This window comes from Apodemus sylvaticus, chromosome 2 (assembly GCF_947179515.1).
Source record: "Apodemus sylvaticus chromosome 2, mApoSyl1.1, whole genome shotgun sequence".
NCBI classification, from domain to species: Eukaryota; Metazoa; Chordata; class Mammalia; order Rodentia; family Muridae; genus Apodemus; species Apodemus sylvaticus.
In genome coordinates, this window is record NC_067473.1 from 175213681 (window position 1) to 175236279 (window position 22599).

Genomic DNA, 22599 nt, shown 5'->3' on the forward strand with positions numbered 1-22599 from the left:
TAGGCAGCAAGCAGCTGCATCAGGCACCTCACAATTGTAATCCCAACTCCTGGGGATCTGACACCCTCTTCTGACCTCTCTCTGTCTCTGTCTGTCTCTCTCTCACACAGACACACACACACACACACACACACACACACACACACACACACACACGAGTCAGTGGGAGGCTGATCCACCCCTACCTTAACCTCATCACACTGGAAGAGGTGAAGGTCTGGCTTGCTCTGCGTTGGCTCTTTGCAGACCAAGGCGAGAACGGAGTCATAGCTGCATGCATGCACCACTGCTTGACAATGCTGGATTGTGTTTAGAGGAAAATTCTCCAATTCATTCTGTATCAAAAACAAAAAAAGTATTTGACAGTGTCAAACTGGCTCTCGGTGTTCCAAGAATCTACCCTGACTGCACACGTGAACACTTGTGGTGCATTCTTGAAGAATAAAATGACATAAGCTCCCCTGACTTGCCTTTGATTCTAAGTCAATCAGGCTCACAGCTCGGTCATCCACTTGGAGAATCATATCTTGAGTCCACACCTTGCCCTTGGCATCCAGCAACTTCAGTTTTCTTATTCCATCCTCGACAGTGATCATAGCATCTTTGCGGTCCAGCACAAAGGTGGTCAGGTGCTTATGATTGGCAAAAAAAAAAAAAAAAGGAAAGAAAAGAAAACTTTTGAACACACAAATAAAACCCTCTCCTTAGGTATTTTCCAAAAGGAGGAAGAGTTTGCATAACAGAAGTCCATTAGCAGAGAACTAAAGGCTTAACACAGCACACTACAACAACATCAGTTATCTACTAAGAGGGTGGAGTTGAGCCCTTCTGAGTTGAACTCAGAAAACAATGCCTTGATTTGTAAGATTCCTAAACCTGTCTCATGCTGAGTCACACGGGGCTACAACAGCATAGTATAAAGACAAGTTCTCAGCAGAGAAACATTAACAGCATTTCCTTAAATTAATGACCTCCCCTCCCCACCCCCACCCCATAGCTAGTTCAGTGCAGCACAAAAGCAGCATTCCCAGCTACAACCTGGACAGCTAGCTACCCAGGAGCCGCAGCCATGGTTCTGGTCTCTAACAACCACCAAGTTTGCCCTCTCCTGGAATCACTTTACTGAAACAGAGTGGTTTAGTTTTAATTAAGCATGGTCGAGATGAACAGCCAACAGAAAACAGCAATTTAAAGATGACTGCGTCCCTGCTTACATGGTGCCCCCCCTATAAACAGGGGCCATTGTGATTCCAATTAGGAGCAAATATCTTCCAAACTAAACTGTAACTAGGGTTTAGTGAAAGCTGGTGATGACACCAGATAAGACTAAATATAAAACGGAGCTGGTGGCACATCACAGCTTAATGTCAGTGTGAAATGGAAGCCCTTCTCCTGTTTTAAAGGGGCTCACAGTGGCCAGTGAATAAGTTATTATTTCAATCTACTTATTCTGAAACACAAATTCTCCCACTTGCTTTACCTGTTAACTTCTCAGTTTCACAAAAGAAAGAAAACATCTAAAGGGAAGACCCATGCAACTTAAGATGCATCCTATTTAAATGAAATGAAACAGTTCTTATTTCACTCTGGATTTTCGTGTCCTTTAAGAGTCACAGTAAGCACTGGCAAGAGCAAAGCATCTTACTTCCACTCGGTACTGGGACACATCCGACACGCTGCTCACACTGTCCCGGGCGTAGTTCTTCCTTTGTTCTGAAAGGTAAGTTTTGAGAACCCGTTACTTAGCTACTCATAGGCTTGAGTTCGTATGTTGGGAGTCACATGGCGCCCCTGAAGCAAGTCTGTCTTACATATGAATGCAGTAGGTGTCAATCCCCACTGTGAACTGTGTCTGAAAACACTCATCATTCACAGGCAGGCCCAAGGTCATGAGGAAAACTGACAGGGACCTTTGGACCCAACTTAAATCTGCAGGGTCCCAAATGTCAAGATTATACACTTCCTAGGTGTTAAAGATTTTTTAAAAATTGTGTGTGCAGATATGTGTGTGAGAATCAGAAGCACATAAATGCAGGAGCCCGAGGTGGGGGTGGAAGGAACCGGGTCCTCTGCAGCTGGAGTCCGGGCAGTTAGCTGTGAGCTGTCCAATGCAGGTGCTGGGAACTGCACTCTGCCCATCTGCAAGAAGAATGCACACACTCAACCACAAAGCCACCCCTCCAGCTCCTACACTGCAAGTGTTCTAAAAGGTTAAAAAAGTCATCTAACATATAGGTTTTATTAATCAGGAACCTACTGTTGATAAAAAAATATTTTTCAAAAAGCTTGCGAATTTCGTCTGTTGCTGCACTTAGGTCAAAACACAAGCGCAGATACTGTCTTAGGCACCATACTGGATGAAGAGGATCGCTCTGCTACAACAGACACCAAGAGGACCATCTCCTATCACAGCATCCAAATGGGGGATGATGTCAGAGGAGATGCCAAACTGAATCAAACACGAGGATTAGCACAAATATTAACCATGTCACATGTCAAGAGAACACACAAACGAGAGACTCAGGAGTACAGAGGCAAACTAGAAAGGAAACTGAGGCAGGAGGGAGGGAGTGGCTGCATCCCCCACTCAACAGGCAGAAGGAAACGTTTTTTTTTTAAGCTACTGCAAAAGCAAAAGAAAAACGTTTCAAAAATTATCAATGTTTGATATTTGTTAATTTCCAATAGAGAAATTGATTTGTAAATTCAGAATTGCATTATTTCTTCTCAGGTAGAATCCTTGGATGGAAAGAACCTAGTGTGTGATCATGGAACTCAATGATTCTAAATCTAGCTTTGAGTTTATCCCTAAGTAAGAAACTAGATTTAGGTAAGATTATTAGTGGTCCGGGTCTTGAAGAATTTACTGTAAAATACTGGGTTAAACAAGTTAGATGTAAAGCACCCTAAAGTCTTCCAGCTTTGGCAAACCTAAACATTTGTCTTAGGTTGTGTATGTATGAGTGTATATGTGGGCAATATGTCATACATATGTACAGATAGATACATACATATATAGATATATAGATATATAGATATGTAATACGTGGCATATTTATGATATGTAGTCATATATATATACTTACATTAAGTACATATATATATATATATATATACTTAGTTTTCCTATCACCTAACATTTTCAAACTATAAACATGTTTCTTTCTCCTCTTAGGTGCCCCACTGAAAGGGTCTTTAAAACTTGAAGGAAGACCGAGCAGAAAAAATATAAATTACATATTCAGACCCAAAATATTAGAACCTAATGTTTTTTTAAAACATGATAAGTGACTGATTTGCAAATATATGGAAGCAAGGACCTTCCTGTTTATATTTACCCAGGAAATCTCCCGTGCTCCGTTTGACACCACTCACATTGATGCGGTCTATTCTGGTTTTGCTTTTGCAGTATTGAAATGATTCAGGGCAAGCACACACACCAAACGGTCCAACCTTGGCTACCTTTCTTTTTCTGTTTGGATGACGATCTGAAGAAGTACGCTCCGTCTGTTCCTACCAAAATAATGTGGTCGAAAGAAAGAACTGGCTTCACCTACCATTTTCCCAGCATTCTGAGGCACACACCGTCCCGCCGTAACTAGACCTCACATATCAAGCAAAGAGCTTTTCTATCAGCTGAGCATCAACGGGAGTTATTAATATGTGGACACCTGTTCCTGGGAAACCCCTCTGATACACATGGGACAAAATGCATAACTCCTGAAGACGTTTGGCACGAATACGACTTCAAAATCACAAGGTTTATCAGCTCCTCCCTCAATGCTCCGGCACAGCCTTAGAGCAGGAGAGTAGCTATCTTCCTCTGATTTGACCTGTGGATAGCAGAGGAAATGGCCTTGGTTGCCATGGTACCTGATGACTAGGTGATATGGTGGCTCCAGGAGGTTCAAATGCTTGGCTGGGTCTTCAGATAAAATGATTGGCAAATGCAGACAAAGGGCCAAAGACTGTATGAGGTTTTTGTTAGAGAGGAGGAGGAGGAGGAGGAGGAGGAGGAGGAGGAGGAGGAGGAGGAGGAGGAGGAGGAGGAGGAGGAGGAGAAACAAAGAAACAAAAAAAGAAAAAAAGAAAGAGAAGGAGAGGAGGAGAAGAAAAAGGAGAAGAAGAAAAGGAAAAGAAGAAGAAAAAGTTCATTCCCCAGGTATCAGAACACACAGTATCTCAACCCCAGGAACACATAATTTCCAGGAGCAGAAAATGATTAGCCTGATGGCAACCACTCCCTCTGACCGCCAGACGGTGAGCTAATGTCCCTAAGATTTTTGACTTGCTTTCTTTACCATGCTTCACAATGAATAAGATGTGTGTCACAGAAAAGTACCTTCAAAGGACCCTAAAAATATATTAATATCATAAAAATGATTTAGAAAGAAAGTAATTCTGGCGATATCAAGTCAAGAGATAAAATTCACTATTAGCATTTTAATAGGCAATTCTGAAAGGACGCACCTGAAAGTCAATTATAGCGTCTCTTTGGATGAGAATCCCTGCCCTTCTAGGCTCAGTGGTAAACAGCACTCTGGACCCTAAGCCAGAAATGTTACAAAGCTTTGGAACAGTGTGAAAAGCCTAAATGGAGGCTTTCAATGAAGCTATCAAGAGGAAACCACAGGAAAGCAGCACTTTCTCAGACAGTGGCTCTGATCCTTGGCTACCTATGACCATGGGCTTTAAAAGCCACTTTGTGGACCCCACCCTAAAAATTCCCCTGTACTTAGACTAGGGTTCATCAGGGATTTATTAAACTCCCAGACACTCTGGGATGTGGAGCCTGGGACCTAAGCTTCTACTGCAGAACCCATGAAAATGGCACCTCATCTGTGGAGTGCTCCTTGAGAGTCGACACTGCCATTCATGTGAGGATTCAAGGAACAGACGAATGTCACAGTAACCAACAAATAAATAAACCTAGGTGTGGAGTTCTGTGATTCTCAACTCCCCATACGATAACCAAGCTTTCTTCATCATCCCCTTCCCCTCTTTCTTCCCTCCCCCATGCCCTACTTTCTTTCTCTCTCTCAAAATGAAATTAGACCTAGGAACAACTTTATTTTCATTGAATAACACTAGTTGTGTTTCACCATTTTTGTTCTATTAGTCTTCTTTAATGCCAATAAACAGAACACACATTCAGACAGATTAGATTCAATATTCAATAAGAGAATTTCTTTGCAGATCATTTAAGCACTAAGCTAATACGCTCTTACACAAACTAACAGCCAACCTTGAGGTTAGAAACTACAGTTTCATCTAACTGTTGGGTTTGTATAGCTACACCTTCTCAGAGAAGCTGGCATTGGTCCTCGTGCTTGTTTTTATCTATTTTTCTCTCGATGGCAACATTTTAAAAGGCTAAAATTCAGATTTGCAGCTGAGACTGAAAACTTTCGATTTTTCTTTCTCTAAAAATAAGGCAATGCATGGACCATTAAGTGGAAAAGCCCCAAAGAGCGGCTGCAGAAAAATGTCTTTATCTAAATAAAGCAAAAGGCTACACTTCATCCTGCCATATTCTTCACAACAGCAACAAAATTTCAATCAGTAACAACACTAAAAAGCTCAGGAAGTTCCTGAATCTGACCAGATTTGCTAGGCCCCTCCCTGTCAAAGGAAACAATAGAGGCTCAGAGTCACTCTCCAGGAAGCAAAGCTGAGCTGCAAAGATCCCGAAACCAGACCAGCTGATTGGAAGAAGCAGAAACTAGCTGAAGCACCAGGAAGAGGTTTGGAGCAACTGAGGAAAGGACATTCTTAACTTGTTGAGTCCCTTGCAGGCTATGTAGTGTGCTCCAGGTTCCCACCTTCGTAAGCTGTCAAGCATGTTGGTGTGGGCTTTGATGATGCAGCTCTTTGACTTATTTCTGCTTCTGTAAATGACCACTTCCCAAATCCATATTCCTGTAAGTAACCTCAATAAAACTCATGGTTTCCCACGCTGGACTTCGGTCTGGCATAGGCTTCCTATCTAGTGTAAACAGGCACCTGTGCTGCATCTCCCCAGGAAAAGTTTCATCGCACAACAGTACTACATGTATGCCTCATGCCTGCAGAGCCTAGAGGAGGATCTCTTGGAACGGGAATGCTTGTGAGCCACTATGTGGGTCCTGGGAATTGAACCCAGGTCCTCTGCAGCAGCAAGTGCTCTTGATCCCTGAGCCAGCTTTCCAGTCCCAGACCATCTACTTTATTCATATTCACTCAAACTTCTGCTTCACCTGCTTTGTGACAGCCTAACCCAAGACACAGTCACCTTTCTGTACTGAATGAAAGGCATCAAAGGCCGCTTGGTATTTTGAAATGATGCCCACATCATTATTAAACTTTAAAAATTATTGGGTACATAAGGGGAGATCGTAACCATTGTAATCGTCAGAAACCAGCTGTAGAAGCCCATTTTCTCCAGTGACTATGTGGACCCCCAGGATCAAACTCAGATCCTCAGGCGTGGCAATGGCAGCTTTTACCTGCTGAGCCATCGCTCTGTCCCCTAAGTCATTTGGTAGTCGTCATCATTGTCATCATTTTCCTCCTCCTCCTCCTCCTCCTCCTCCTCCTCCTCCTCCTCCTCCTCGACATGGTGGGTGTTCATTTTTCCTCGTCTTATTTCTGAAGACATTACTTTGTACTCTCCGGTTACCACCAAGCTCCTGGCAGTTCATTAATTCTTTACATTCATTCTACAAGTGGTTATTGAGCAGAGATTATACCTGAATGGCTGCGCTAATCAATAAGCACAGGGAAGCCCGCGGTGAAGAAGTCAAATAGAAGCCATCTTCATGGGCTGATTGTGTACATCAGATTCACATTGCTTCTTACAGTACCCACACATTCACTCCTGCTATATCTGAAAGATACTTTGGCAGACTTTTCAGAGCACAGTTCAAGGATCAGGTGCTGGCCACACCCCCTGCTGGCCACACCCCCTGCTTGTCACACTCCACCAAGCAAAACTGCTGTTCCTATCCCACTATATCTAATTTCTGGCATCCAAGCAGACTTGAAAAATATTCCCATGAATATTTTATTTGACTCAGATTAATATTTTATTACTATATTTATACTGCCTTATATATTAATACATCTGTAATATTTTAGTAATAAATTTGATTAATCTTTTGTTAGCCTTTTATCACTACACTTTTCTTCTATACATGGATATACAGTTTTCACAGCAACATTTGATAAGAGGCTATGTTAACCGCAGTGCATATTTTGGGTATCTTTGTTGAGACTCAGATCACTGTAGCTCTGTGGGATTTATCTCTGGTTCCTTTAGTCTACTCCGTTGGGTCACATGTCTGCTTTGGTTGCAATGGCTCTATAATATAATCTGAATTCAAGAATTCCATTATCTCTAGCTGGATTTTTCCCCAGTCAGGACAGCTTTGTCTACTTGGAGCCTCTAGTGCTTCCATATGAATCTTAGGATTATGTCTTCCATGTCTTTGAAGAATGACACTGGAGTCTTGACAGGGATTGCAGTCAATGTAACGATGCTTTAGGTAGCACAGCTATGCTCCCAACAGTAATTCTGCCAATCCATGAGCATGGACTGTCTTCATGTCTTCTAATGTCTTCTTCAATATTTTTCCTCAGGGTTTTAAGGTTTTCTTTGTGGAAGTCTTTCACTTGCTTGCCTTGGTGATCTTGGCTATTTACTTTTATTTGTGAAGACATAAATAAAACAATCAGCATACTCATTATTGATGTATAGAACAGTTACTGATTTTCCAGTCTACTGCTGTAAGAGTTTACTGCTAGAGGCCCTGGGGTCTTTTCCACACAAAAAGTCGCCTTGCCTTCTACCTCTTGCACGTATGCCCCTCATGCTTTTTTCTTACTTCTCTTACTGTGAATGAAGTTGGTGGATTTTGATAATGGCTTAGTCTGTACCTATCAAGATAATTACCTATCTCCCCCAATTCTGTGTACGTTCTGTTTTATGTCTGTTGGTGTGCACATGCTGGAACATCCTTACAGTTCAGAAACGAAATCCACATGGCTGTGGGTGAGGATGTTTTTACTGCGTTGCTGAATTCTATTTTGTAAGTATTTTATTGAGAATTTTTGGATCTATGTTCATCAAGGAAACTGATTTATAGTTTCATTTTTGTTATGTCCTCCTCAGATTTTATTATCAGATTAATACTGACTTCATAAAGCAAGCTTGATAGTGTCTTTCTCTTTCTGCTTAGGGGCAGCATGGGGGGCCTTTTAAGAGCTAACAGAATTCAGAAGTGAATCCATGCATTCCTGGGCTCTTCTCTACTTGAAGACTTGAAAATGGTTTTGAACTCATTTTGTGCTCTCTCTCTTTCTCTCCATGTAAGTGTGTGTGTGTGTGTGTGTGTGTGTGTGTGTGTGTGTGTATGTATGTATGTATGTATGTATGTATGTATGTATAAGTGTTCAGTTGTCCATAGCCCCTTGGTTCAACTTGGATATGTGGTCATATGTGTTAAAAAACAGTTCCTGCTAGTCTATCTCACCAAAACTCACACTGGCAGTGATAATCTGTCATTTATCTTTGAACTGAGTCAGGAATTCATGGAAATAGAGATGATGAGGATAGTCTAGAACACCAATGGATTTAATAAATATCAGTCTAGAAATGACAGGTTGAAGGGATTATTTAATCCTTACAAAACCCATCTCATCCGTCAAGCCAGTCTCCACACTACAAGACCCTTAGAGTCAAGGATCAGAAATAACTGGTTCTAGTTTGAACACATATTTATCACAAAATAAGTAGATGCTGAATGTACCCTCTATATACAAGCCACAAGTGACTAAGCTGTGGTAAGAATGCCCCAATGTGGTTTTGACCCAGACACATGGTATTCTCAAAAATCAGAGAAACCTCTCTTTCCAGTGGATAGGCTCACAGCAGCCCAAGAGGCTGAGAGCAAGGATGGGCTAGTGCTCAGCCTTAAACAAGACATCAACACCACATCCTAAGGCTCAGGGAAGATCATGGGAAAGGGAAAGGAAGGAATGTAAGATGTGAATGACAGAGAACAGCGCTGTGAAATGCCATCTCCTGTGAAAGACACTGCCATTGCAATCACAGACTCACGACAACCACAAATGTCTGAACTGAGTCTGCAAAAGAACGGGCCTGTCAACAGTCCGGCATGGACGGAGGAGGGACTTGGGGAACTCAGCCCTCACTGATGAATTGCTAGCTCCCGATAAATTTGAGGAGATGTGGAGACACTGCCTTCTATTGCATATCCACTGGTGACTGCAGCAGGTTCCAGTGGACAGTTCCAATTCAATGGGCACATGAATGGCTCTGGTTAAACTAAACTAAACAACCAAAGGCACAGAGGTGGGAAAAGGACATCTAGGGAGTGTAGAGGATGTTGATAGAGATGGGAGGGAAAAGGGGGCGGGACAACCAGAATACATTCTATACATGGACGCAACTGTCAAAGAATCAACAATAACAAAGTCCAAACTATAACACACAGAAAATTAAAAGCAGCATTACTGACACTATCATAACCACTGAGAACCACATTTATAGATGGGATTAAATCCATTTTATAAATGTATGATTTGAGTTGTAAAGTCAACTCACTAATATATAGGTCACAACCAATCACTAAACTTTAGGATTGGTGACTCTTACCACCAAACTCATAAACCTAGTAATGTAATAATAATTCCCAAATTTAGAAAATGCTATTTTTCCTATAATGCACAGAAACAATGATGATAAGCATAATAATAGGAAATGGTTACAGTGTTGTCTGCTCCTACACTGCATTGGAAACAGCTTACTCTAATTTATTTAGTTCTCATTACAGTCTTTCCAGACAGCAGCCTGGTAAAGATGAGCAAAATGAGGTACAAGCAGGTAAAGCCACTGCTCAAGGTCATTCAGTCACAATGTGGTAGGACTGGACGTGGCCATGGGCTGCTAATTATGTTTCTATTTTGATTTATTTATTTTTACACAATAATGAAAGGCCATACAAATTCTCTATAAGCAATAACCTTCCCCAGCCTATGTGTATGCAAGAGACTTCAATTTCACTTTTAGTAGCTTGTAGTATATTTTAACTATAAAGAAATAATAGTAAGCAGGGCTGAGGATGCGGTTCATTGGTACAGTGCTTGCCTGGCATGCGCAAAGGCCTGGCATCAGTCCCGAGCATGGAATAAACCAGACATGGCGGCATATGTCTGCAAAGGTTAGGACTGAGGAGGTAGAGGCAGGAGGATACGTAGTTCAAGGCTACCCTTCGCTACATAGTGAGGTCAAAGCCACCTGGGATACATGAGATTCTGTCTCAAAAACAATGCATAGATAAGACAAATAGAGAGGTTACTGGAAGTCTCAGAAGGATTGCAGAAAATGCGTGATGAGTTTGTAATCCAGAAAGAAATTCTATCAAGATAACTCGTCACATAGTATCAATAGCTATACCGAAAAGGTGCATCACCTCAGAGCGCACAGTCATCTGCCAGGCTGCCCACAAGGAACAGCACACACATCACAAATAGCACGGGGAGAGTCCCACTTGGGGGCTCAGCCCCAGCACCGAACATCTTAAAGCTTTCAGTCCATTCCAGCCACAGTTCGAGGATGCATGAAGAAGCGAGGGCTCATAGTTTCGGTTTTGTAAAGATTCTAAAGCAGCCATTACCTAGCTAGCTCTGTCCTTTGAAATGCTCCAGCCAGTAATGCGCTTGAGCAGGGACCTTGAAAATGCCAATCTCTAAGGAGTTAGACATACGCAGCACCCATCACATAGCCGTACGTACCGTAAAGGGCCTTTGCACTTGTTCTTGAGCCGTGTTCTCTGTCCATCTGGGAATAGGGTGGTGAAGATCCGTAACCACTGCAATAATAATAAACAAAAAGAAAATGTTCATGGTCATGAGTTAAAGTCCATAGTAGGGAATGAAACTCAGAACCAAGAGTTTGAAATGTCGATGCACTATAAGCACCAACTGTTTTCTTCAAAACATACTGAGTTTATACTAACAGAAGGAGCCAATAGGAACAAGTTTCTGCTCAGGTGAGTCATGGATCAATAGAAATATAAATCAGATGATGCCACTGAGGACCACGATGCCAGGCTCAGCCAATCTGAAATGCCCAGTCAGAGCTGCAGCGGATAGTTCCACAGTGTTCACCACCACCATATGAGAATACAAACCCTTGCTCTCATTCTGTGTGGCATTGTTACAATTCCCAGGTGATGTCAACTATAGTAGAATAAATGCTATTTTCACAAGCACTGTACAGTTAGCCTAAATAAAACACCATTGCTAAATCTGACCTGCTTTATCATATAACTGGCCTCTTTTGTTGATGTTATATGATATAAACACTGGTTTGATTCAGTTGAATCAGTAAACATTTATTAAGCTTCCAAACCTAGAACAGAGAGGCTAGGAGTAGGGGGGTAGGTACTGTCGGGAAGAGAAGCAAGCAAAGGAATCACAACAGACCAATAACTGAATAAAACTAATAACCATGACATTTAATATCAAGGAATGATTGATTTTTTTTTTAAATGAGGATATACAAGATTTTCCTACCACAATGACAGTCAAGGAGCATCCAAAAGACTAGGAAGACACTGGTTGACAGGTGGGACATCGAGCTTAGAATGAGGAGGTGCGGAACTAACTCCAGAATGGGCAGTGAATGATGGAGCCGTCACTTGATGTGACATTCCCAGGACAGAGGAATAACCGGAGAAGTAATGAAGGCAGAAACCTCTTACATCCTATTTAAGAATTAAATGTATTTCTCTACATACAGTAAATATCATCTGTCTAACAAATGTTGAGTAGCGTATATGCCATGATGGCGGATATGAGAAAGCCATTTTGTTCTTGCCACAAAAGGTAGCAGCCACTCAACTCAGTCCTGTGGTCTCAACTGATACCGGGAGGCTTGAGGCATCTTTATTTTGTTCTGTGTTGTTGTATACAATGGCAAATACCTATAAAGATTACACTAAATCTGATGGTGATGATTTACACTAAAGTGTGATTACACTAAATGGTGATGAACACTTCTCAAGATCTATACAAATAACTACAGAATGTTCCAGAGACATCCAAAGCTCTAAAGGATGATTCATATTTGATGACAAGAGACAGTAAGACATAAAATTCCATCCTATAGTACCTTCCAACAGTATGACAGTTTCCTTATGGCTAGTGTTTTCTGAATGTTTGAAAATAATAGTTTTTGATAACTAGTAATAGAAAGGAGACCACTTCTGAATGAATTAGGAAAGGGTTGAATTAAGAAATGTTGAGTAGTCTTTTCATTAAAAATGTGTTTTAAACTAGCTAGGTTTAGTGATACATGATGGAAACATTATCCCTTGGGAGGGAAGGGTTGTAAGATCAAGGTTAGGCCAGACTACATAGAAAGGTCCAGCTAGTCTGTGTTTCGGGATAGGAACATCTCACTAAACCTAGCAAACAGCAGCAAGTTAAACCCTGCCCCAAAGTACACATACACATCTTGACTTACTTCAGTTGAGAAGGGTAGATTCCATAACCACTGGGGTGGTTAGACATATGACCATTCATGCCGGCTCTCACACCTCTGTTCTAAAAATAGAAAGGCACACAGGTCAAAGGTAAACAGTCAGGACATCTGGGTTTTACTGCTAGTTATCCTAGAAAAAGCAAACTTAAAGGTCTCCACCTTCAAGCACTCAGGCGCACAGGAATACACAGGCACATAAACAAAGACCCAGCTGGTTTTTAAAACTAGTATACAAACTATAAGCTAATTTAGGGAGCTAAAGAAAAGCCTCCAACAGACTCCTAAACCATCCACATGAAGTGCGTAATTTTATACTCTGCCTCTATTACCTGACAACTCTGTAAGATGGTAGCCTGTTACCTTGCTATCAATGTAAGGTAGACTCAATTTAATGAAAAAGTGTATAAAATACAGAAAACCCAGAGAAAAACCAGACCCTTTAAAGATAACCGAGAAGAGCTCATGCTTAGCCTATGTGAGGCCTGGGTTCAGTCCCTGACACGGAAATGACATCAAATACAATCCCGCTGTGACCAATCCAAAGCCTTGTCAACTGCAGCTCTGGCTCTGCGGTTTGCCATGCATCTAGCTTTCTCTCCTTTCTCTCTCTTCCTTCGCTGCACATTTAGCATCTTATTTGTTTCTCTAACACACACTGACTTATATTTTAAGACAGTATTTACTTACACGTTCCTTTTATTTCTCATGAGAAAATAATTGTCAAAATCAATACCTAGTATTAAACTTCAGAAACCATTTTAAAAGCATTTTTAAATGGAACAGATTTCCCTCAAATGAGTGGGAGAGAAGGCTTCGCAGGTGGAGAAAAAACAAAACAAAACACTGTTGCACGCACTCGAGGACCAGAGTTCTATCCCTGGAACTGGTGGAAGGAGACATCGGACTCTTAAAAGATGACCTCTGATCTCCACAGAATTCTGTTACATGCAGGCATGTGCAAATACATGCACATGCCACGTACATACAGCAGTCGGAAGAGTAAGAATTAATAATATATAAACTCTTAAAAACTGCCTTCAAACAAGACAAGTGAGCAAATCCTCCCTCTTTTCTGGAAAGATGATATACTGTTGTTCAATCCAGTATGTGTTCAGGCCTGGGTCCACAGTCCTCCCTGGCTTCTCTGCCAGGAACCCACCCTGAGGGAGGAAACACCTACCCCCTAGCTTTACTGTAAGACTGGGGTCTGTGTGGGAGATGTAGACAGTTATAGAACACTGAGCTGTAGCAGGTACTACGACAGGTACACGGACTCCTGTGGGGAACAAATGATACGGCCTCAGCCACACAGCCACAAGCCCGGGGATAAAAACAGACCTTTATTGGATAAATATAGAATTATAAAATGCAGTTGCTATTGTAAAGGAAAGTTTAGAGTTAGCATTGGAGTCTATAAGAGTGGAACATTTCAGATCAGGAGGACATGAAAGAAATCATATCCAAGACTCGGTAATTTCTAGTGTATTCTTCCTCATTCTTTCATCTCGGTTCAATCAGTCACAATGCCCTTGTGGAGAGCTCTTATTGACCCTCCTGAACAAATAGAAGCGCATTATCAGATACTCCCCACAGTACAAACAAACCCTCCAAGTCCCTACAACAGCTGGAGTTTTTCATTTGTTAGTTAGTTCCCAACTTCACCAGACTATGGGTTCTCAAAAGGCCCGGACTCTTGTTTGAGATCGCTGTTGTTCAAACACTCGGAGGACACTTGGCAATCAATAGACGTCCATTAAACAGTTGTCCGAGGCAAGAAAGAAGCCAGAGAAGCCCTAGTCCTTCTTTCCAAAGAGCATATGGTCTTAAAGGGACAGCGTTAATTTCTACAGGTGGACATAAGTGATTAAGTCCTGGTTCGATGCGCTCCACTCAAAATCCAGTAGAGTTTCATGGAAGGAAACACTGCATACACACTTTTAGGAAGGACCGGCCCTTGACTTTGCTCTTAAACCAATGTTAGAATCCCTCAAACACTAAAGCAAATTCCAGCTTCCCTATTCTGTTTTCCAATTAGCCTAAGGTTTGGAGACAAGCATTTAGACAGAGGAACTGGGAAAGTGAGAGATGTGTCATCTCAAGGCACACCCAAACAGTTACACTGATTCACCAGCTCGATCCCTCTGAGGAAGTGAAATCCACTGGGGGAACCCTGTGATTACAGTTTCCTATCTGCAGCAAACCACAGTGGCCTTCCCTTCTGGGAGGGGTGTCCTTAACAAACAATCTGGGGGACACACAGCACTACAGTGATCCTAAATAAGCCACAGGAAGGAGCTGACTGTCCACCAGCTGATGCTCGCCCCGATGTATCTCTCAATAACACCACTGGAATCTACTGCCCCGTTGGCCCACACACCTGCCCAGCTGTTCTGCACAGTGTTGCAGGACTCCTTCTGTCTGAAGCATATAAAAGCATCCCACTTGGGTCCCTTCTTCTGTCTCCGCTCTTGTGGGAACCTTGGGTGTCTTAATTTTAAAACCCTTATGTTTTCCCTCGCTCTTCAGCTCTTGTATTAATTTAGTTCCAAGACCCAGACAAAGTGTTCGCCCAAGGACTAAAGATCAGGAGGATCCCCTTACAGAATGAGCACTCACCTCCGCACTGTGTGCTGCAGAGGGAGCGAAAGCCAGCAAGCATGGAGACCCGAGCGAAGCCATGCGGGACAGCAGGACAAAGGGTGCATGTCTACAATCCCCGCACTGGGAAGGTGAAGGAACCAGACCCCCCATGGCTCGCTCAGTACCAGGTAAAAGGTTAAAAGGCTCTCAGAAAAACGAAGTGCACAGTACCTGAGGAATGGCACTTGAGGGTGACCTGTGCCCTCCACCTGCACAAACATAAACACCCTCTGGTACACATAAATGTACTTGCACACATGTATACACACACACACGAATATTCTACACTAGGTGAGTACGCTTCTTCTAAAATTGAACCTATGTATCTGTTTCCATTTTTATGGGCCTCAGTTTTCAGTTTTGACCTGTACAACCTTGGCACCCGAGCGAGCTAATCAAGTTTATTGACTTTTGCAGTAGGAATATCCCCTCCCAAGCTCTCAGTGATTTGGCGGTTTACAAAACTCAGTATCTCTCAGTTTGCTCTCAGAAGATGCCAAAGTACTAGCTAAGACACTTGGTTGGTGTCTTCCAGGTTGGGAATAGCAATTCAGACAGAGCTAGGGCTATGGGCATTAGCCACACAAGACTCACCCCACTGTGTGTGTGTGTGTGTGGAGGGGAGGGGGGCTGCAAGTGGCAAGTCAATTAAGCCTGTCAGAAACAGAGAGGATAATTCTTTTCTTAGCTCATGGGGCTACTGTAAACATCAAGTGAACTAGACAAAAGTTTCTTCAAAAGTTTTCTTTAGAAAAGAGAGAAAGAGAGAGAAGAAGTGGAAGAAATGCTCTTTCACAGCAGGCTGGTTCATTCGGAATATAAATGAAACCTCCAGGCCTTGTGCTGATTTTGATCTGGTTTGCATTTCAAAACCACAGCAGCTGGTTTTCATGAAAAGTGGTAGCCCCCAGGCATCCCCTCTCCTGTGTTTGGTTCTTCCTGGGAGCCTAATAAATGCATGGTTTGTGTTCTGTTTTAAAAGAGCGATCTGTCCGATGCGGGAGGATGTTAGAGAGGGGGACAGAGAAATGTCAATTTGCTAAACTGAATTTCAAATATAGAAAGTCATCCCCACTGGGCTGCTGTAGTCTCACTTGTCACTGTGGTCATGTGGCATTCCACACAGGGGCTTCAGATGTCTAAACATAGCCAGCACAGAACTCTCAGCTGGTCTTCCTACAGGCTTTTAAAGACATCCTCAATCTAATGCCTAGGTAGCACCCAGATGGAAATTAAGAGGGATCAGCTAGTACCCATAACACAGATGTTTTCATTTTCACTGTACCAGGCTATGGACTTGCAAGTACAGTTAAGGATACCCATTTCCTTCTCCTGGAGGGTACAGGGAACCCATCACAATAGCTGCCAAGTGTCTGATTTAAGTAGACTTGGGAAACATTTCTCAAGTCATAGTTGTTAGAGCATCTCTAGTGATTGCCAGGGGAAGAGTGACAAGGGACAAATACAGAGAGCATCACAAGGAAGCCGCTTTCCATCAAAGAAACGCCACTCAAAGAAGAGATTTTGAAATGGGGTTACAGTCAAGCTAAATCCATAGTCGAACCTCAATTTCAGAGTTCCTCTCCTTCACCCTCGATTGCAGCTGGTGTCACTTTTCGGTCAAGACTCTGAAAAATCTCACCTACCCAGTCTTGTTACTTGGTGATGCTAGTCTAGGTCTCAGCCCAATGAGCAGCCATTCAAATGCCTTCTCTAAACGCCACCTTCTTTGATATTTGAAGTGCTTCTTTGGATTTGACAGGGGATCTTGGAGTATCTTGATTTCAATATGATTAAATGTCTCAGTCAAAGACATAACTGAGAAAGGGATTTGTCATCAGTGTTTGTGATTTTAACTAAAAGACATGGAACAATGTCTATAAAAGCTTTGGGGTTTTGTTTGTTTCTTTGGTTGTTTGGTTGTTTGGTTTGATTTGGTTTCCAGTTTGCTTCAGTTCTCACTGTATCTGCTAGCCTGGAACTCACTATGTAGACTGCAGAGACTCACCTGTCCCTACAAGTACTGAGATTAAAAACATGTGCTACCCACACCCCTGCCAATTTCTACCAAAACTTTTTGACACCACCCACCAACAGTTTTACTTAAAATTTAAAAGCCAAATCCTGGACTGGTAATACAGGGAACCCTGGAGCTTGAGTTCTGTCTGGGCTCTAGGCAGTTCAAGAACAGTGTGGACAACATAGCAATCTCTATCTTAAAACAAATAAACTATTTCAAAGAGTTAGAAGTGTTGTTAGAGTGCTTGCCTAACCCATACAAGTCTCTGGGAACTTTAATTGAAGTCTACTTAAACTGTAGATGAATTGTGACTATAAAATAAACCTTAAATATTTAACATAAGTTTTGCTTTACAGGAGAGTTATAAAACATACTAGTCCACAGAGTTCTGTTACACACCATTGCCTTATTGTTAATATTACATTAGCATGATTCTTGAAACACTGGTGAGCAAGGGTCAATTGCTCATTGAAGCGAAAACTTCATTGTGTTCTTGACCCCATGTCTCCGTCTGTTCCAGGATAAGCTCTGCATAGTCCTTACAAGTCCTGGCTCCTATAGACAGGTATCTCTCTCCTCCCCTTAGCTTTTGGATTCTATCAGACTCTTTGGGTCTGACAGAAACAGCTTATTACAAACTGCCTTAAGACAACACAGACTCTTTCACTCGATTCTCTGGAAACAGCAGTATCTGTAGGCGAAGCTTCCTCTGTCAGATCTGAAGGCTTTCCCTGTCAAAGGACATACATATATGTGCCAACCTGTACCAATGGCCCTGACTCCCTTATGAGGAATACTGTATTCAGACATTCGTGAAGCTTCAACCAACCACAGGAGACACAGAGATATGGCGCATTGGCTTCATCTTATCACATCAACTTGTACTGACTGGTGGTTTGTCTTGGTCACATCAGTCATGGACACAGTCTTACCTGAGTTACACTGTTAAGTGACTTCCCTCCTTCCCACTGTGTTGCTCTAGGAAAGGAGCTACTTTGTGGATCAAAACAACAGGAGTTACTGTCTTGCTTCACAGGAAGACTCCACAACTCAAGGAGGGGGTGTCTGCACAGATTATTAAGAATTTTCTTCTGTGGGAGATTATTCTATCCGCACCTCTTTCTTTCTTTATTCCGTGTCTTTATTAATTAAGCAGAAATAAAAGAATAAAAAAGAGCTCCCATCCATTGGCTGGAAACCCAATTATTTCTCTCCTGTGAAAGACCTTTCAAGAGATTCAGAAAGGAACAGAGCTATACTTTAGTTCTGCACTAGGGATGGAATACCAATTTTCAAAAAAAAAAAAGCAGTCAGCAGAACCAGGGCATGGGCAGGACCCAACCCTGAACAAAAGGCCTCAGCAAGTACTACCACAGGACGAGCAGAATTTTAAGAAGGAAGCTTCTTCCAAGAAGTTCAACTCTCCCAGGAGTGAAAGATCCCTCTGTTCAGATTCCTAAGGAGGCAGGAGGTCACAGAGGTCGTCTTCAACCAGGAGAAGATGAAGCAGAGACTTTGTGACAATTCATTTTCCAGCCATACACATTTTGGGGACCAGCACTTAGGACTGAGAAAGAGAGGGGAAAGTCACCCCACTCACTACAACTCATCCCCCAACACTCTTTCTCACTGTCTGCCTCCTGGTATCAACCTTGAAGGCCTCATTCATTGACCAGCCATGAAGTCTACAGCAGAGACTCCTCCAGCGACTTGCTTTATTGAGCAATGCGTATCGAATATCACCAGAGATCTCATGTGGCACGTTTTTATTGTTAGGTGACACCCTCTCCCTGGCAGTAACATCGACGGCATTTGTACAGTTCAACATTTTCCCCTCAACAAGGGCAAACAAATAAAGAACTATCAGGGTCTGACGGACACAGGGAGCGTGGGAAGGCAGGATTCATGCTTTAAGAAGTTCTTAAGGAGACCGACAAGTCTGAATTCATATCTCATTCTGATGTGCAAATGGATTCTTAAGAGAGCAAGTCATAGGCCTTTACAGGCACAGAGAGAGGTGCTCTAGCTGAAGATGAGATGTAACATTTGCTACTTATCTTTTTCTTCAGCATGATTGATCTTAGCACAAGTTCTCAACCTTCCTAATGCTGCGACCGTTTAACACAGTTCCTCATGTTGAGCCGATCCCGACCAGAAAATTATTTTATAGCTATTTCGTAAGTGTAATTTTGCTATTGTTATGAATCATCCTATAAATATCTGAAAGGTAGGATATCTGATACCATGGCCCCCAAATGAGTCACAGCCCTCAGGTTTAGACCCACATTTAAAGCTAGGGTCATTAGCGGTGAACATATACTGCACGTATCATCTGTATCTTCAATTCAGTCCTTTGTGATCGTCAGTGTTTCACAAAGCAAGTGACAGTTTTCTACTTCTATAGTCCACACTGACCTGAAACTCAGAATGTAGCCCAGGCTAACCCTGAACTCAATGCTACAGAAATCCCCAGACTGTTGGAATCACAGGCATGAGGTACATCACCTTACAAATGATCACAACCTACAAAAGGGCTCCTGTCACCTGTCAGATGCTGGTGTTCTGAGTTCTTTCCATTTTTCTAAATCCTATGTGCATTGCCCTAAGGAGATTTCACTTTAAAACTCTCATCACTAGGCTACAGACTCCTTTTGCCAAAGCAATGAAATTCCATCTTTTAAACTGTTAATAAGGTTTTATATAGTAGCTTAATGCAGATGTGCACATCATCCCAAAACACTTCTCATATATCATATGATAAGATTCTGTGTCCAGGCAGGGAATGTGGTCCCCTGGTGGAGCACATCATGGATTAGATCTCCGGTACTGCAAAACCAAAAGGAGAGAAGTCTTCATGGCTCCAGCTCATCTCTGCCTGCCTGCCTTTCTGCTGAGTTGCTGGCTGCTCTGAGGAGAGAATGGCTGGCCAGCTGCAGCAGTCTGTCCCTTCTCAGCAGCACTGTGGCTGTGCCAGGCCACACTCACTCAGAGAGCACAACTGCAGATCTCACGGTGTGCAGAGGTCACCATGTCTAAGGTGCTAAGTACCAGAAAATGTGAAACTCTGGAACCATGTTGACGACTCCTTGATACTATACTCACAAAGACAAAAATACATGTTTTCAAATGTTCTTCCCTTTATTTTCAATAATCAAGGTATGTCGATGAGCTATTAGAATCAGTGTGGGGCCAGTGAGATGTCTCAGCAGGTAAACATGCTGGTTCCTCAAGCTGTCAACCGCAGTTTGCTCCCTGGAGCCCACAGTGGAAGGGAAAAACAGACAGGCAGCCAAGAATTGTCAAGATCTCTCTCTCTCTCTCTCTCTCTCTCTCTCTCTCACACACACACACACACACACACACACACACACACATTCCTTCAACAAATACACAAAATAATGCTCAATACATTTTTTTTTTTTAAGAAACCGGATGAAGGCTCCAAAGTTCAGTGGCTAAGACACTGGTAGTTAAAATTGAGAGAGACAGACAGAGAGAGGGGGGGAAGGGAGGGAGGGGGAGAGATATTGGTGTGCTGGTATAGTAAAGATAAAAAGAAGGAAAAAGACAAAAGGTCACTTTATTTAATTCTGGCTAGGCAGTGCAGTGGAAGAAAGCTCAACTTCTCTTTCTACTAAGAAGAGAAATCATATCTAAAGCAGTTTCCTCCACTCGCTGATGGCAAAGAACTGCCAACAGGTCCTGTAAAATGTTCTTATCTTATGAAGGAATGTGCGTGGGAGAGGGTTAAGAAAGAGGATTTAGGGAGCAGAGAAATGTTTCAGCGGTGATCGGTGTTCCACCGCAGGCCAGAGAGATGCTCAGTAACAGAGCTCCCTTCTCTTTCGAGGGCCTGAGTTTGGCAGCCAGCATTCAGCACCCAGCATTCAGCACCCAGCATTCAGCACCCAGCATTCAGCACCGTGTCAGGTGGCTCTGGCTTAGGGGAGGGGCGTGGTTGTCCAATACCTCCTGCCTCTGGCCTCTATGGGAAATCACGTACACTCACTCCCTGCACACGCAAACATACACATATATATTTAAAAATAATTTTAAGTGCACCTGCTATTTCTAGCATTTGTTAGAAAGAGTTTGTGTTAGACATAGAAAATCCAGGGTCTACTTACCTCTGGGAATTTTATTCCTCCTGTATTGTATAGAAGCCAATTCTAGACCCGAAGCAGGCTTCTCGCAATGTATGTAACTCCAGCTCCAGGAGATCTGATACCCTTTTCTGGCTTCTATGTGCATCATATACATGACATAAACACACACATACATACACATACAGACATACATGTATAACACACATATACTTACACACAAACACAGATACACATACAACACATACACACTCAGACACATACAGTCACACACACACAAAACACACACATACACACAGAGAGACACACAGACATACACACACAGACACAGATGCACACAATGAAAAGATAGCAGAGTACAAAATTCAAGAACTAAGCAAGAATTGGGTCTAGAAAGGAAAACAGCTTCCAAAACCAATGGAACTGAAGGCAGGCAAGATAAAGACTTCAGAATGCACACTGAGGGAGAGACATCCAAGAATGGTTGATGGGGGTACCCGGAGCAGACGGATAGAATGCAGGGTGACACCCTGAAGCTGGGAAGGGCCAGGTACTGGATCTGAGGCTGAGTCAGGCATGGCATGAAGGCCTGGGAAGAGGGACAGGGTGGGCAGACAGCCCTCTACTGTGATCCCCGAAGACGGACTTCCGCTACAGGAAATCATCAGTGGTGAGGCTACAGGGGACTTGAGAATGAATACCACCAAGAGCAAATCACAGTCAGATCAAAACTGAGTGAGACTGAAGTAAAAACCCTATTAAAAATGGAGTACAGAGCTAAACAAAGAATTTTCACCTGAGGAATATCGAATGGCTGAGAAGCACCTAAAGAAATGTTCAATATCCTCAGTCATCAGGGAAATGCAAATCAAAACAACCTTGAGATTTCACCTCACACCAGTCAGAATGGCTAAGATAAAAAAACTCAGAGAAAGCAGGTGCTGGTGAGGATGTGGAGAAAGAGGAACACTCCTCCACTGCTGGTGGGATTGGAAGCTAGTTCAGCCACTCTGGAAATCAGTCTGGAGGTTCCTCAGAAAACTGGGCACATCACTTCCGGAGGATGTTGCTATAACACTCCTTATGCCCAGAGGATTCCCCAGCATGCAATAAGGACACAGGCTCCACTATGTTCACAGCACCCCTATTTATAATAATAGCCAGAAGCTGGAAAGAACCCAGATGTCCTTCAAAGGAGGAATGGATACAGAAAATGTGGTATATTTACACAATGAGATATTAGTCCGCTATTAAAAACAATGAATTCATGAAATTCTTAGGCAAATGGG

At 42.6% G+C, this 22599-nt stretch overlaps 1 protein-coding gene across 4 annotated transcripts in view; it reads right to left on the minus strand.

The window, feature by feature from the left end:
- Eps8 (epidermal growth factor receptor pathway substrate 8) overlaps positions 1-22599 on the minus strand; it is a 169930-nt gene that overhangs the window by 47637 nt on the left and 99694 nt on the right. For 2 of the 4 annotated variants that reach the window (XM_052175166.1, XM_052175167.1), the window contains exons 2-6: positions 12530-12609; positions 10795-10871; positions 1646-1713; positions 471-632; positions 186-335 (exon numbers count right to left, since the gene is read on the minus strand). In XM_052175166.1, the coding sequence (XP_052031126.1) occupies positions 186-335; positions 471-632; positions 1646-1713; positions 10795-10871; positions 12530-12588 (516 nt within the window). In that variant the 5' untranslated portion in view covers positions 12589-12609. The remainder of the gene's footprint in view (positions 1-185; positions 336-470; positions 633-1645; positions 1714-10794; positions 10872-12529; positions 12610-22599) is intronic. The other 2 variants (XM_052175168.1, XM_052175169.1) reach the window with 2 other exon arrangements.